Source organism: Mustela erminea, chromosome 3 (genome assembly GCF_009829155.1).
Source record: "Mustela erminea isolate mMusErm1 chromosome 3, mMusErm1.Pri, whole genome shotgun sequence".
In the NCBI taxonomy this organism is placed as follows: Eukaryota; Metazoa; Chordata; class Mammalia; order Carnivora; family Mustelidae; genus Mustela; species Mustela erminea.
In genome coordinates, this window is record NC_045616.1 from 130720536 (window position 1) to 130738490 (window position 17955).

The following is a 17955-nucleotide window of genomic DNA, read 5'->3' on the forward strand; positions in this document are numbered from 1 at the left end:
TAGATTTTTTAATCAAGTTGAGTACATTCCCTCTATTCCTAGTTTACAGAGTTTATTTTTTTTTAAGCATGAATGGGTGTTGGATTTTGTCAAATAGTTTTTCTTTTTTCTTTTTTTTTAAGATTTTATTTATTTGACAGACAGAGATCACAAGCAGGCAGAGAGGCAGGCAGAGAGAGAGGAGGAAGCAGGCTCCCTGCTGAGCAGAGAGCCCGATGCAGGGCTCGATCCCAGGACCCCAGGATCATGACCTGAGCCGAAGGCAGAGGCTTTAACCCACTGAGACACCCAGGTGCCCCTCAAATAGTTTTTCTGCATCTATTAATATGATCGTATTTTCAGTCTGTTGGTGTTCTGGATTAAATTAATGGATTTTTTGATGTTAAATCAGTCTTGCATACTTGAGATGAATTCTACTTTGTTGTAGTAATAAGCCTACTGAACCATTCTTCATTTCTGTTATAGTGTTTCTAGTCTCTAGCATTCCTTTTTGTTTCTTTCTTAGGATTTCCATCTCTCTTACTGGTACTGCCAGTATTTTCTTGCATGCTACTTGGTCCATTACAATCCTCAGCATATTAATTATAGTTGTTTTAAAATTCTAGTCCAGTAATTCCAACATCTCTGCCATGTCTCCATGACATGTGACTTCATGACAGACACTTGCTCTCTTTAAATTGTATGGGTTTTTTTTTGCCATTTTGGCTATTATAATAGAGAGCCTGGGTTCACCCTAACTTTTTTTTTTTATTTAAATTCAATTAGCCTACTAACTGAATTGATAATATTTTCAACTAAAATGCTTACCTTACACTACTGCCTTTAGAACAAATGACTTCAGATATATTTTCCCCTCCCCATTCCCATTCCTTTATTACTTCTTATTTGTTTATTTATTCTTTTATTATTATGTTCAATTAGCCAGCATATAGTGCATCATTACTATATGTAGTTTTTTTAAATTTATTTTTTATTTATTTTCAGTATAACAGTATTCATTATTTTTGCACCACACCCAGTGCTCCATGCAATCCGTGCCCTCTATAATACCCACCACCTGGTACCCTGAGCTCCCACCCCCCTATATGTAGTTTTTGATGTAGTGTTCAACTGTTCATTAGTTGCATCATCCTACTCCAATTGGACTGTCAAACCATGGGGACACAGTAGTCTTGTAACGTGATAGTGGTGAAATGCGTCTTGTTAGTAGAATGTATGTATTTTAGAATTAGGAAAACTGGAGATTTTAGAGGATTTTGATCTCTATAACAAAGGAGTTTTACTTTCTGTTATTCAGTTTTATATGATTTTCAAGTTTAAGGTTTTTAAAATTTGTTTCTGTTTTGTTTTGTTTTGTCACAATAATTAAGGGGTGGATGCTGCCTAAAAAACGTTGTGCTAACTAGGCAACTAATACCTATGTATCTATTGGAAATGTTGAATTATCTATTACTGAAAGATGAAAGAAAAGGGTATTTGATGTTTTCTAATTTATAAAGGTATACTTGCTTCTCTTAGTAAGTGAAGTATCTGTAAAGGGAAGCTAATCATCTCTACACACCTTCCCTGACCATTTACTTCACTGAAGTTATCAATATTAGCAGCCTTATCTGTATTTTTTCAAAACTTTTCTCTCAGCTAACATAATTATTTATAAACATATCATACATTTGTACTGGTTTTGTTTTTTACCAATATAAAATTGTATTATATATATTACTTTGCAAAAAAATATTTCCTAAAAATGGACATTCCTTCAAGTCTGCAGTTTTTCTATGCATATATCTACATACATTTTTATGATTTTATATAAATAGGATCTATCATATATGCTGAGTTTCTTTTAGGACACTCTTCCCTTCTCTTTCTTTCATTTTCTTTCTGCCTTCTTCTTCTCTGTTTTTTTCCCTCCTTCTTTCTCCCACTTCCACAGCCCTGGTGTAATTGTGTTTCCTTATCAGTTTTTCCCCTTGCACTTAACCTCTGGATCATACATATGCATACATATACACATTTCCATATATATTTTTAAAGATTTTATTTGATAGAGATGCAGTGAGAGAGGGAAAACAAGCAGAGGGAATGGGAGAGGGAGAAGCAGGCTTCCCGCCAAGCAGGCAGCCTTATGGGGGGCTTGATCCCAGGACTCTGGGATTACCACCGGTGCTGAAGGCAGATGCTTAATGACTGGGTCACCCACGCATCCCAATTTCCATAGTTTTATTCATATATTTTACCCATTTAAAAATTCTATTTATCCCTGCTAGTCAATTTGTAGAACACGTTGTATATTGTAGATATAAATTACATAGGACAACAAAAGGAAAAATAAAATAAGATGAAAACAGAGAAGGAGGCAAACCATAAGAGACTCTCAATGGAAGGAAACTGAGGGTTGCTGGAGGGGAGGTGACTGGGGGGATGGGGTAACTGGGTGATGGGCATTAAGGAGGGTACAGGATGTGATGAGTATTAAGTGTTATATGCAACCAATGAATCACTAAATTCTACCCCTGAAACTAATAATACAGTTTATGTTATCTAAATTGAATTTAAATAAAAAAATTTTAAAACTGCATTGGTATTTGAAAACATACTGTTTTTTTAATACTTTTCTTTTTAAATATTTTATTTATCTATTTGAGAGAGAGACAGTGAAAGAGAGCATAAGTGAGGAGAAGGTCAGAGGGAGAAGCAGACTCCCCGTGGAGCTGGGAGCCCGATGCGGGACTCGATCTCAGGACTCCGGGATCATGACCTGAGCCGAAGGCAGTCGTCCAACCAACTGAGCCACCCAGGCATCCCAGAAAAATACTGTTTTTCAAATACCAATGCAGTTTTTAAAATTTTTTATTTGAAAACATATTGTTTTTAATATTTGGAAACATTTTTATTTGAAACATATTGTTTTGCAAATAAATTACTTTCTTTTTACTTTTCTGTGACAAAATAACATGTAAAGTTTTCTTCTTCTTATTATTTTATTGTATAAAATAATCCTCAAGCTCATTTGACAGAATAAACAAATAAGAAAACTGAAAAATAAGAAGAATGTGGAAGAGAGGGAGTTTTGTTACCAGGTAACGACATGCTCTGAAACTGCTGTAATGAAATCAATATGGTATTGGCATGGAAATTGAAACCTACATCCCCAGAAAGAATAGAGAACTAGATTGTAGAAATAGGCCCAAATATTTGTTAATGTAAAATATGACACAAGAAATATTTCAATTTGTTGGAAAAAGAATGGCATTTTAACATATGGTGCTAGCACAACTAGCTTTCATCTGGAAGAAAAGGTTGGACTCTTTCCTACCACATTAAAAATAAATTCCAGATGGATAAACCTGCAGTGTAAAAAAGAACAATAAAAATGTAAAAGAAAATTCAGGATATAACTTTCGCTGTATGCAGAATGCAACCTAGAGCTGTGGGGTGTCTTCTTAGTCAATCTGGAAACCTCAGATACTACATGAAGAAGGAAGAAGGAAGAAGGAACAAGGAAGAACTTTTTCTTCCAGATGAAAGCTGGTTGTGCTAGCACCATGTTAAAATGCCATTCTTTTTCCAACAAATTGAAATATTTCTTGTGTCATATTTTACATTAACAAATATTTGGGCCTGTTTCTAGAATCTAGTTCTCTATTCTTTCTGGGGATGTAGGTTTCAATTTCCATGCCAATACCATATTGATTTCATTACAGCAGTTTCAGAGCATGTCGTTACCTGGTAACAAAACTCCCCCTCTTCCACATTCTTCTTACTTTTCAGTTTTCTTATTTGTTTCTTCTATCAAATGAGCTTGAAAATTTTATACAATCTCCCCCATCGCCAGTTTAGAATTTTAATTAAAATGGAATTAAATGTATATATTAACTTGAGGAAAACTGACATTTTAACAAGAAATCTTCCCTCTGCCAGCAAAACTGATTAACCCATCTAAAAGTTAAACTATTGCATATTATATGACTTAGGCACATTTATAATTATGCTAAATAGAACCACAGAACTTATCTGTGAACGAAAGCCATCTACTGAAGAAATAGCTAACTTCCTTAATATTATATTACACTTCAGTTGGCTCTATGTAGCCTTTCATTTGTAGTACAAACAACACAGATTATTGTTGGCACTCTTGTGTTTTCATCACCCTACCAGAGTCTAGGTTAGATTTTCAAATACGGATTCCCACTCTGGCTACCTCCTTGAGGTGTAAGGCTCTTGCTGCTCTGGCTGGAGTATCTGTAAATTCAAATAGCATTTTGCATCATTGTAGAGTCCACCTGGTCCTGATATTCTCTGGCCTAGACAAAATTCTTTTATTCTCTTGGACTCTAAATCTTGTGATACATTTTTCTAAAATTAGTTATTCTCCCTTGGTATTGAACCGGGAGGTCCATAAGTGTACATTGTCTTTGTATTCATTATATGATTACAGTGAGTTGGCTTTTTTTAATGTCATTGATGATTGAATTGCTTAGCTTTGTAATAATTTCATTCCATAATGAGCTAGATAGTTGTACATTAAAGTTCCTTACATGGTTGCCTGAATTAAGGCTGTGTTGATTTAAACTGGAACTCTCCTCCAGCAGCATTAACTCATTTCCTGGAAAAGTTTTTGTCTTTTAATTAACTGAGTGTTTTTATTTTATTATTTTTTAAATAGGAAATTAATAGTTATATAACTGCCCAAGTTGCTCTTTGTCTTACTTTGTTTCGCCTTGGTTTCTAGATTTAGTATTAACTTTTGTGCTATACTGAAGCAACTACCCTTTCAGTTAGGCTACTGATCAAAGTATTTTCCTAACTCTCTTCTTATTCATCATCAGCAGGACTTGCATTATCTGTGTACAATCTGTGCAGCTGCATGGGACCCTGCCCTCAGAAGGGGGCTATCCTTGCTTTAACATCCTGCCTTCAATGTCTAGACTTTCTTAACAATTGGGTCTTTGAACTTAATAATCTGGTCTCTGAACTTACATTTTTAAGTAAGTTCCAGTGGGACAATGGAGCATGTGTGCAAGCAGAGAAGGTAAGGGCATTGTCCACGGCCACTGCTCCTTGCCACTACATTCATATGCTGTATCTGCAATGCCCCAGGAGCACAGAATTCTGGTGGACTTAGGATGCCTGGGAGCTCAGCAAAACTCAAAGGTAAAGTACAAGGTAAACATGTTCCATCTACAACTAAGTGAGCAAGGGCCCTCATTTTCTTTTGACCTAGAACTTGCTTCAAATGCAGAAAGAAAGCAATAGCATTCTAAGAAACATGAATGACCAAGCAGCTCTATCATATCCTTGGTTAATTCTGTTATTTCCCTCTATTATGCTTAAAAGGATGACATGAAAGGAAAGAGAAAGATAGGAAAATTCATAGTTCCTTTTCCTTTTAGTTCTTTGTTCATTGGGAAGTGAAGGTGGGGAGTATTGGTACAATGTGCAGGGACCAAGAAGTAAAATGAATAATAAATGGTTTAGGTAGTTTTGTGCAGCATTTTCACTATTGTGGTAAGAATGAAACAGATGTGCATGTGCATGTACAAGCTATGAAGTATTAGTTGTGTGCTTTTGTGAATTAATTATGTATCTTTGAATTTAAAACTGGCATGTACAATATAAAGATGAATGGTAATATTAATGCTCCTAGTTAAACATTTTTATTTATTTATTTTTTGCCTAGAGCAACATTAACAGAAAGTACAAAACCCTGGCAAGTTGAGAGAGACCACAGAAGAAAAAAAGCTCTATATTTTAGAACCTTATTTATTTATTTTTGAAGATTTTATTTATTTGACAGACAGCGATCACAAGTAGGCAGAGAGGCAGGCAGAGAGAGAGAGGAGGAAGCAGGCTCACTGCCGAGCAGAGAGCTTATATTTTAGAACCTGTAATGTTACTTTTCCCCTAACTTTTGCACATTGGGCTTCACATTTTCACTTTTGCGTGGGGCCCTGCAAATTATGTAATTGGTCTTGTTTATGGGTTTTGTGCTTAGGTTTCTTTTAATGTGCCTTTAGCAAATCTCTTTTGGAAGGAGGCAATTTTTAAATAATGAAGGTTCTGAAATATATACTCACAGCAGATCATTTCCCCACATAGAATGTACTTATATAAATGTAGCATTTTTCCAAGGATATAATAGAAACTAATATGTTAAATTGTGTGTTGAAAGAAGTATTTCTATATTTTTCAAACTACTTTTAATTCGAGCAATACTTTTTTCTTTAGGAGAAAACTAATCTTTGATTAGCTTACCTTCTCAGATTATTCTTTCATAAAATAGCACTCAATCATGTGCTATTATCCTTTTAAAAACATTCTGATCAGTGATCAATTTTGATTAATCATTTTGCTTACTATGATTGATTGTTATGTATAGTACAACTTTACTGTACAAAATCAATGTCTTTCTGGAAACCTACGTTGATAGAGTATGGGCCTAAATACATTCAAGTTATTCAGGTTTAGTTCAGACAAGGAAAAAAAAAAGCAATATTAAATTGCAAGAAATTATCTAGAGATAATTGGCAAAAGTAAGCTTGAATTCCACTGATTTTAGCGAAGCTCTAGATTTGCAGCTGATTTCTTGTGTTTCTTTTCTCTACAACACCCTGCCCATGTGTTTGAATTTTTTTTTTTTAAGAATTTTATTTATTTATTTGACAGAGAAAGACACAGCGAGAGAAGGAACACAAGCAGGGCAAGTGGGAGAGGGAGAAATAGGCTTCCTGCTGAGCAGGGAGTCTGATGCCAGGCTCCATTCCAGGACCCTGGTATCATGACCTAAGCCAAAGGCAGACACTTAAACAACTGAGCCACCCAGGTACCCCCATGTGTTTGAATTCTTAAATTTCTGAATTCTCGTCTAATGAACAAAAATCTCTGAATCTTGTTTTCTTTGCCCTGGTAGTAACTAACCATAAGCTAGATGGCAGAATGACACTATCTTTCATACAAAGAATTACTGAGGTTCTCCTAAACTAGCATATAATATAATACACAGTAATATATAGGAAAAATCCCTATCATTTGATATATTGTGATGAATCATACTCTAAGGACACATATCCATGCTTTAAACTCCAAACACACATTACTTCAAAGAGAGGATATTATACCTGTGAAAAGATTGTATCCTTGACCATTGATCAATATTTGATATCTTTTTTACAAAAATAATTGTAATTCAGTAATGAATATATTAAACATTAACTTTCTGGGGCTTCAAAATAACTTTCTGGTAGATGTTTTATTTGAACAAAATCCCAGAAAAAGTTAAATACCATTTGAATCCTAGAATAAGAGGACTGTAAGGATTATGAACATTCACAACTTCTAAAATGCAGTTAGGTGTATTTATTTAGTCACAGAGAAGGGAAAAGTTGTTTTGAACCTCAGCATTGAGATGGGAAAATTAAAGCCCAAACTAGGTGTGGGATAGGACTCAAATGCTGAAAAAAGTGAGCAGATTGCTAGAGCCAAAAAGTGAAAATCTGTGGGACCTCAGGGGATCAGAAGTCTGAGGGACTCAGCCAAAAGAACAGGCACTGGAGATGGTGTTGTTCCCCATCTATTACCTTCCCTGATCTCCACAACAGCTTTTAGTGGTGTATCGATAGGAAAATGAATCCTTTCTGTACTGCAGATGCTGCTTTGACAGTGTAAATGTGAAGTCTTTTAGCACAATTTTTATATTTGTTCCATCAACCCTTGAGGAAATATTTTAAGGTAAAACAATGGTGGGGGGAGTAAGAACTAATAGTAATTCTTAAAGATAAGTCTCAATTAGAACATTCAAAAAAACAATAAGGAATAACATGCCAAAGCAAATAAATGATGTGTAAGATTATTATGTTTCACCTCCATATGTAAAGTACTTTATGATAAAAAAGATGACTAAAATGAAAAATTTTTGTTTGAAGTGAGTTTTATATTGGGAGGGACTCTGAAGGCAGTTTCATCTAATCACCAATATGATTATTGGTGAAGAAATATGATTATTGGTAGAAGAAAATCCCATAAACACTGCACTGTAGTTAAATCAGAACAGGACAAAACACTTGTTTGCTTTGTGCATTTCGTCAATGAACAAGCACATTGGGTTAGCATGACTAGCAAAAATAAGGTAAGTGGAGATGTTGACTTCATTTACACAAACATAGCCTCATTTATGATGAAAATTAAGTAGGAAACTATCATGCAGTTTGAGTAGTATATTCATCATGTAACTACTAGTAAGAAAATACCCTTCAAAACTGAACACAAGGTCTTTAAAGACCAAGAGTACCCCCAAGAATAAATATATTCCTAAACTTTTGAAAATAATAGAGAGAATTATTATGACCAATTATAAAACATCCCCCTTGATGTCCCTGTCAGAATCAGTCTGAATTGCCCTGCTCCTAGCATTTATTTCCTAATAATTTAGGAAAGTATGATTTGCTGGTGAGGAGTCTTGTCATTCGCTGATGAATTTAACAAGACCAGATTAGAAGAAACTTACGGTCAATGATGTAAAAACTCTATTTTTAAAGCTACTCAAATATAACATATTTTTAGAGATTTTTTTTCTAACTTACCTCTCAAATCATGTTGAGATTTAATGGTCTGTTGTAGCCCTTTTATCATATTATGAAGAGTAGCACATTCTAAAATATGAAAGACATATTTGAAAATTGTTTTTATTTTAGAACTACTGTCACAAAGTTGAAAGGCTTAAAATACTTAATTGACAATTATGAGATCTTAAGGCAACTAGCAATCTCAAAGTAGATAATTTAAAGATAATTTAATAAGTACTTTTTAATCACCCTTTAAGTCAACTAACTGCATCCTGGGATTTGGTTATGAGTTTTCTACCTACAAAAAATTCAGCATAGGAGGGATCCCCCACTCCATATGCTTTAAAAATATTTGCCCTAGAAGGAAGGTACACTTGGATATGTCTGGGGCCTTCACTGAAAGCTTTTACACCCTGTCATGTGAATATAAGTTTTCAATATACTCTTGGTTATAACTAGCAATAGATAAGCCTTTAGTGGGTAGCAAAAGAGCTGGAAACTTCTCTAAGTCAAGCAGTCCACTTGGCTGTAAGCCCAGGATATCAGGGACTATTTTCCATTCTGTTCACATTTCTTCCTAGTATTCAGAGTAGCTGTGGTCCATAGCAGACACTCCATAAATATTTGCTGAGTGACTGATAGACAGGCAATACTCTAGTAAACTGAAGCAAGAAAAGGTTGGTAAAGCTCTGGTCTGAAAATAACATATTATATTGCTATTTTAAGTGCTTTGCAAATATTGAATAAGTTAGCCCTCCTAACCCTGAGGGGTAGGTCCTAATATTTGTTTCATTTTACTTCTGAGGAAACGGACATGCAGAAGTTTAATAAATTGCCCAAGGTCACACTTATAACTAGTTAATTAGTAGAGCTACAACTTGAACCCCAGCAGTCAGGCAGTAAAGACTTGAACTTAACTACTTTACTATCACAAAGAAGACCAGCCTAGGAGCACTCTAGAAGAGTGCTGAAAATATGAATTGGTTAGAGGCCCTGGAAAGAGGGCAGAAACAGAATCAGAGAAAGATTCTTTCTGATAGTGATTCCTACTGAATTTTTACTGAAGCTTCGGGAGCACAGGTTGCACTAGTTTAAGTTTACAATTATACTAGCTAAATACATAGTGATGAAAAGTTCACAAGAGTAAATTAATATCTTTAAAATCTTAAAACTTGTAAAGCTGAAGGAAAATTTTCCTTTTTTTTTCTTTTAAAGTAGGACAATTTCAACCGAATGTGCTTGGCTTAACAGCTAATAAATATTGAGTCTTATTCTCTTTCCCTCAGTTTTAGAGGCCAAAGATGGACATTCAGCCAGTATGCACTCATATGACATTCTGACATTCTAGTTTTGTCTGTTTTGATAGTTAAAACAGACAAAAGGCATCTGTTTTGATAGTTAAATATTAAATAATGTATTTGTATCTAATAATAAAAAGTTATCTAGTATAAAAATACCAATTATTGAATGTTTACTCTGCCAGGCATTACACTAAGTACATTATAAACATTATCCCAATTAGTTTTCAAAATGCTTCTGAGAGGTTGGTATTATTAGCCTGATTTTATAAAGACGGGGGCAGTCACCCATAGAAGTTCGGTCACTTGCCCGGGATTCCAGAGTTGGTAATTGGAAAGGATGGACTTGAACATAGGTTTTCCCCATTTCAAATCCTGCTGTTAATCTGCTTTTCACTACTTCCTTAGGAATTATAGGATATGCTGATGAAACCATGAAACTGGGAGTCTGAGGGACAAGAATAGAGTTTCCTCTTTTTCACTCTCTAGCTATGACACCCTAGACAATCTACTCAACCTGTATGATCTTTACATTCTCTATCTGTAAAATAAAACTATGGATAATTCCCTTCCTCCCTCACATATAAGACTAGTCTTATATGTATGATGGTTCTGACAACCAAATGAGACAACGATACTTTCTGAATTTATTCACAAACATTCAACACTGTTATTGTTTTTATTTGTCTCCTCTGTCTCTCAGGAATTTGTATACACCTCCTTTCCTTTGCTCATTTCATTTTAGTTGCTTGTGGCTTCTCTCACTAGATGATGAACTCTTTCAGGTAAAGATCATTTCTTATTAATTTTGATATTTCTGTCATCTAACATGGTGACTATTTCATAGGTGTTCAATAGTATTTTTATTTATTGACTGAAGGAAAGAACCACTACCGTGAGGGGAGAATGAAAAACTTCGCCTTTCATTGAGAGGTCTGCACCGAGTCTCTATGTACTTTTTTCAACTAATGAAAATGTTTTGTGAAGTTAAAACCTTTATGTAGATAAAAGGTTCTACTACTGTGGTTTTTCACTCCTCCATGCATCCCCTCTACCATCCCTACCACCTACTCAAAGTTCCCACCATCCCCCCGCCCCCGCTTTCCCCCCCTCATTTGGTATTCCTTAGTAACAGAATGATGGTTATGTTGCTATGTTAGCTGCGAAGATTAGAAAATTAAGGGGGTGCCTGGCTGGCTCAGTCAGTGAAGCATGTGACTCTTGGTCTCAGGGTTCTAAGTTGTGAGCCCCACCATGAATGTAGTGATTACTTAATATCTTAAAAAAAAATTAAGGAGGCATAGATTCTGCCATCATTTCTCTTTTTGCCTTCTAGAGGAAGTAATCCAGCAATTCATGAAATACGGTGGCTGAAGCTATCTCAGTACAGTTGACCCTTGAGCAACATGGGGCTTAGAGCAGCTGACTCTTGGGCAGTTGAAAATCTGAGTGCAACTTTTGACTCTTCAAAAACTTAACTACTGGGGCACCTGGCTGTCTCAGTTTTTAGAGCATGTGACTCTTGATCTCAGGGTTGTGAGTTCAAGCCCCACTTTGGATGTAGAGTTTACATAAAAAAAAAAAAAAGTTTGAGGCACCTGGGTGGCTCAGTCGGTTGGGCATATATGCCTTCAGCTCAGGTAATGATCCCACGGTCCTAGGACCTGAGTCCCCCACTGGGCTTCTTGCTCTGCCTCTCTTTCTCTGTCTCTCGTGAATAAATACATAAAATCTTAAAAAAAATAAAGTTTGGAATCTTTGCTAATAGCCAACTGTTGACTAAATCCTTACTGATAACACAAAATATGTGTTAATAGATTTTATGCTATGTATTATAGCCTATATTCTTACAATAAAGTAAGCTAGGAAAAAGAAAATTATCAGAAAAATCACAAGGAAAATACCTTTACAGTATTGCACTGTACTTATGAAAAAGCATGTGCTTATAAGTAGATTCATGTAGTTCAAACCTGTGTTTTTCAAAGGCCAACTATAATCAGCAAATTGGAAACAGAACCCTGGAACTGAAACTCGAGATTTTTTTAAATGTGTATTTTCAAAATATGAACACAAGGTGGCTCTCTTGACACTTTTTCCCCCCAAAGGAAATTGGTTCAATAAAAAGTGATTATAAGGTAGAATACCATTCGTTATTTTATTTTAATTTTTTAAAAATATTTTATTTATTTATTTTGCAGACAGAGAGAAAGGGGGGAGCAGGCTCCCTGCTGAGCAGAGAGCCGGATGCAGGGCTCATCCCAGGACCCCAGGACCATGACCTGAGCTGAAGACAGAGACTTTAACCCACTGAGCCACCCAGGTGCCCCACCATTCATTATTTTAGAATAATGGCTTTTAACAAACATTTAACAAACATGTTAAACAAATTTTTTTTTTTTTTGCAAATATTTACCCACATCATTTCTGTTGGATTTTATAATGAATACTGTCCTATTCTTAAAAATTAGCATTCAGGGGCGCCTGGGTGGCTCAGTGGGTTAGGCCTCTGCTTTTTGCTCGGGTCGTGATCTCAGGATCCTGGGATCAAGCCCCGAATGGGGCTCTCTGTTCAGCGGGCAGCCTGCTTCCTCTCTTTCTCTCTCTGCCTGCCTCTCTGCCTACTTGTGATCTCTCTCTCTCTGTCAAATAAATAAATAAAATCTTTTTAAAAAATTAGCATTCAGAATATTAAGCTAGTTCTTAATTATACTATTGTATAATTTAGTAAACACATGTTTATTTTGAGCTCAAATTTAGGCTCTGCCATTAACTAGCAATTTTAACATTACCTATTTCACAAAGCACTTGGAAATGTTGAATACAATTATGTATGAAAAGGTTTTTTTTGGCTCTTGGCTCTCAATACTAATTATCATCTTGAACTGGCGGAAATTCTTTATCTGGTATCAAATGCAGAAAATACAATATGATGGTCTCATTCTTTATTGTTGAAATCTAATCATGTATGTAGTTTTTTCTCTCTAAGTGAACTAGTACACACTTGGCTCTGTTAAGCTGTTATTCCCACTAGTTCTTTTACTTCTGTGTATTATCCAGTGTAAAGGCCATCAGATTGAGAATAAGTAGAACTGGATTTTTAAAAGGTATTTAATTATTTTTTTCAAATAATAAATACACATGAAACACAGTTATATAGTGAAAAATTATTCTCTCTCCAATCTCTGGCCCCAGGCTAATCAGTCTCCCTTCCCCCAAAGCAAGCACTGTTACCAGGGTGCTGCTGCTTACCTTTCTAGAGATACACAGTTGTGTAAGGCAGAGGATGTTTTGTGTGTACAAAGATATTTTCATAAAAATGATAGCATGCTGTGGTGAACATTGTTATTTTCATTTACTGTATCTTGGAGATTATTCTATATCATATGGAGCTACTTTATTCTTATCAGCTGCTAAGTATTTCAAATAAATGTGCCATAATTTATTTAATCAGATGACTGTCATATTTGGAGAGGCCTTCTTTGCACTAAAAAACAAATACAAAAGCCCCACAAAAACCCATATTCTCTTCTATTTTTTTTTTCCTGTGGTTTCATTTTTCCCTCCACTTTTTTTAGTATGGTTTTCTACTAAATATATATCCTGAAAAATCAGGAAGGTATCATAGAGAATTGCCAAATATCCTATGCCCAGTTTCTCCTACAAACATCTGACATTAGTATGGTATGTTTTTTAATAATTAATGAACCAATGTTGATATATTAAGTAAAATATATGTTTTATTCAGGCTTTCTTAGTTTTTACCTTATGTTATTTTTCTATTCCAGAGTCCCATTCATGGTACCACAGGACATAAATTCACCATGTCTGTTTGGGTCCTCTTGGGTGTGATGGTTTCTCAGAGTTTTCTTGTTTTTAGTAACCTTTGCAGTTTTGAACTGCACAGCCAGATGAAATTGAGGGAATTCGGGCTCTCTTGACTTCTCCAGATGCCCTGAACTGGTTGCAGAGGGAAGCCAAGCACTACAAGGCCTTAGGGCTGCCGGTGCAGCTAAAACTCGTTTATCTGTGTGTAGTCCCAGACCACTGTGCCTCAAAGCAAGGCGACATTCTCAAAGAGCAGCACCTTGTCCTGCAGAGAACCCAGGCTCTCAGGCTCCTGGCAGGCCAGGAGGTGGGCAAAGAAGGATAGACCAAGAGCAGGGCCACGGCAGGGAGGGTAGCTGGCTGGAAGCTTAGAGGTACACGTGGCCTGGCTGTCCCAGAAGTAAAGGGAGAGCTTTGGACTAGAACAGCTCATTTTGGGCCCTAAAATTTTTGACCCATCTGAAGTTTCTTTTGGTGTAATTGTGAGACAGGAATTCAACTGTTATTTTTATCCTTGGTTTTGAGCCTTGGATTTGCCATTTCTTAGTTTTGTGGCCTCAGATAGATCAACCTCTTTCATTCGGTGTTTCTCCATTACTGAGGTGGCTGGGGTAGTACCAATCCTATCTATCAGGGCTACAGTAAGGATAAAATGAAATGATAGCCCAGAAAGCTCTATGTGAATTTAAAATATTTTACAAATATATGGTACAATATTAATCACTGTTTTCCAAAAAATACTCTCATTAGAATTAGCCTTTCTTTAGGCAGCAAAGAACTAACCTTCTTTAATTGAGACCTCCTTTGTTTGCATTACTTTTAACAAATAGTTAGCTTTTTCCAACTGTATATCCAGTATATTATTCTTTCCGCTGGTTTCTATCATTTTCTGTAGAAGAAATAACATATTATTACAAGAGCAATGCTGCTATTTTATTTTTATTTATTTATTTACCTAATGACATGAAGACTAATGAAAATACAAACCATTTAATACCTAAAAGTCTAATAATTAAGTCTGGCATATATTTTATGCAAGTCAACTTCCAAATTTATTTATTTATTTATTTATTTATTTATTAAAGATTTTATTTATTTATTTATTTGACAGAGAGAAATCACAATCAGATGGAGAGGCAGGCAGAGAGAGACAGAGGGAAGCAGGCTCCCCGCTGAGCAGAGAGCCCGATGTGGGACTCGATCCCAGCACCCTGAGATCATGACCCGAGCCGAAGGCAGCGGCTTAACCCACTGAGCCACCCAGGCGCCCTCCTAATTTATTTTTAATTTTAAAAGTAACATGGGAAAAAATTAAAACAGACTAACAGTAAGAGTTATGAAAATCAATAGGACTTAACTTGAATCCCCTTATTTCCAATTATTTAATCCACAGCCCTCTGGCTAACAATTCCTTACATATATTTCCAAAATACTTTATGACTACAACTCTAGGAAAGGATCATATTATACTCTATTCTGCACCTGGGTGTTCCACTTAGAACAGTTATCTTGAAGATGATGTCATATAAGCACATAAAGGTCTACTTCATTCTTTTTAAGAGCTTCATTGAGTTTTGTTTATGAGTATACTGTAATTTGTTTATAGTAGCAAAAAAAAAAAGTGGAAACAACACAATGAATAAACATCTTTTTGGTATCTTTATGCATCGTGTAATAGCTGCCATATACCCTTGGAACAGCTTCAAAAATCATCAATTCATTTTATCTATATCTCTACCCACTTTCCTATTCTCTCTGCTTCTCAGTTTATCTCAAAGCAACTCCCTGACATTAAGTTATTTCACCCATAAATCTCATCATCTACATGAATCTCTAAGAGATAAAATTCTTAATACAATCACAATACCACTCACATGAAATCGATATTTTTTATTTAAAATATTTAAGGATAGGATAGATATTTCTGAATAATCTCTAAAAACTTTGCATCAATTCCTTTGCCACCAACAATGCCTCTTATTTCTTTCTCTATTCTCTCTTATTTTGGAAAGAGTCACTTGGTTAAGAAAATTCAAGTTTAGCATTTTAAAAAAGTTCCTAATGTTACCTCAAAATACCCATCATCATGATTATATATTTTATTATGGTCATACAACACTGTGCAGAGGAATAGAAGGAACAGAGAAGAATGATTAAGAGAGAAAATAGATATTATTCCTCTTCCCACCTTTGCTTCACAAACTCACTCCTCAAATCTTTCCCTTATCTACCTACATCTTTTATTTTTATTTTTTTTAAAGATTTCATTTATTTATTTGACAGACAGATCAGACAGAGTAGGCAGAGAGGCAGGCAGAGAGAGAGAGGAGGAAGCAGGCTCCCTGATGAGCAGGGAGCCCCATGTGGGCTCCATCCCAGGACCCTGACCCTGAGATCATGACCTGAGCCAAAGGCAGAGGCCCAACACACTGAGTCCCCAGGCATCCCTCAGATGGATCCATTTTTAGGCAAAAGAGAAGGAAAAAGGACCAGATTAGGAAAAAGTTAAAAAAAAAAAAAGAATGAGTCATAATGGCAATACATTGAGGATTGAGCCTATTTCAATTCTTACTAAAACATTCCTGGGTTCATGGACATTTTGAACATTTAAGTATATATTTCCCCTTTAACTGTAGCCAAAGTATATCAACTGCTTCCTTGTCCCAGGAACATTTTGATGTATTAGTATAAATGATTCAAAATCAAATATATTTTAAATATGGATTTTAAAAATGAGAGAGAAGGGACTTAGCAGAATATATTTCCACTATCTTTTTTGGTACATTTTTTCTTTTTTCCCCCAACTCCTTCCACTGGCAAAATCTGTTTCACTTTTTCCTTTTACACTACAACTGTTTTATATCTTTACATACCTTTTCTATCTGTGAGAAGTCATCTATAAGTTTGTCAAGATTCACACTGCTAATCTTTTTCACACATTCTTCGCTGCTTTCACTCATGTCTAAACTAGTGAAGAGTAAATAAGATGAAAAATAAATGAAATAAACAAAAGCTAAAGCATTATAATAATGGTAATAACTCAAATACTGAAGTTTCTGTATTTCACCCATGGAACCCCTACTTGAGCTCCACTGCACTCAGAAATTTTTTCTTATACTCATTATTAATAACAGTCAAATGCATTTAGTCTTCCCCATTCCTCTCCACTTGACTTTCCCAGTCAAGTTTTCTCTAAGTAAATCTAAAACTAGTGCAATGTTATATGTATATGTAGAAGTTATTTGTTCCTATTACACAAAAAACTATGCCTCTGTTCAACTCATCTGGCCATCAGTATGACAGGACTTAAAATCTGGTATATTATTAAATCTGATGTGTGACTTTTAAATATAGGTATTCTTATTTTAAGACATTTAAAATATTTGTTAACTATCATGCCACAAATATTTTTTGCTGTATTTCCTGGTAATACCAAATTATGTATGCTCCTGTCCCCGAAATTCCTCTGGGTAGAACCAAACTGTTTAAGTGAAGAATGAGTTTTAATTCTATGGAACCAATCATAAGAAATTCGACAGAATTCGAGGTAAACTTATCCAGTCAGGATGAAGAAACGGACTTTTGCAAAACTGCCAACATTTACATTTGGGGCGAGGAGAGTGTCTAGAAGGATTAGGATTAATACAGTCTAAAAGTATGGGACACTTGTCTTTAGGCTTTTCACAAGCAAACTGGAAGGAGAAACTACAGATTTGAAATGTAGTCGTTATAGACGGAGGAAAGAACATGTGCCAGTGCTTGGTGTGTGAAAGTGGCAGCGGCAGCTAGTCCAAAGTAAAAGGTAAGTAAATTCCTAAAGTAATTCCTTACAGTAATTTTAGGGGTCATATTCTTCTTTAAAATGAGGTCCCTCAAAACAGGCGTTGCTCTAAAATTTGTTACATCGCAAAGAAATCCCATTTCCTTTCTCTTTTTGATATTATATGTCATTAACAACTATTAGTGGTTTTTAAGTGAGAGAATTTTAGCTATATATTTTCAGTTTATTGAATTATTATCCTTCATCACATTTTCAAGTAAAACTACAAAATCCCTTCGAAAGCTACAACGTGGTCTTTAAAGCAGAGGAATAATTGTAATAGCATCCCATAATAAATCCAGCAAAAGTCTTTTTGGGGTAAAATTTAAAAATCACTATTTGATAAACTGTTATTCTTTAACAGAACTACAGGATAATTTGAAGTAATTAACGCAAAATTTTCCTTCCCAACTTTTTTTTTTTTCTTCTTTTTGGTTCCTAACATTGTAAA

At 35.2% G+C, this 17955-nt stretch overlaps 1 protein-coding gene across 4 annotated transcripts in view; it reads right to left on the bottom strand.

The window, feature by feature from the left end:
- CCDC152 (coiled-coil domain containing 152) overlaps window positions 1-17955 on the bottom strand; it is a 30717-nt gene that overhangs the window by 11917 nt on the left and 845 nt on the right. For 3 of the 4 annotated variants that reach the window (XM_032337490.1, XM_032337493.1, XM_032337492.1), the window contains 3 exons: window positions 16558-16651; window positions 14468-14573; window positions 8580-8648 (listed from right to left, as the gene is read on the bottom strand). In XM_032337490.1, coding sequence (XP_032193381.1) covers window positions 8580-8648; window positions 14468-14573; window positions 16558-16644 — 262 coding nt within the window. In that variant the 5' untranslated portion in view covers window positions 16645-16651. The remainder of the gene's footprint in view (window positions 1-8579; window positions 8649-14467; window positions 14574-16557; window positions 16652-17955) is intronic. The other variant, XM_032337491.1, reaches the window with a different exon arrangement.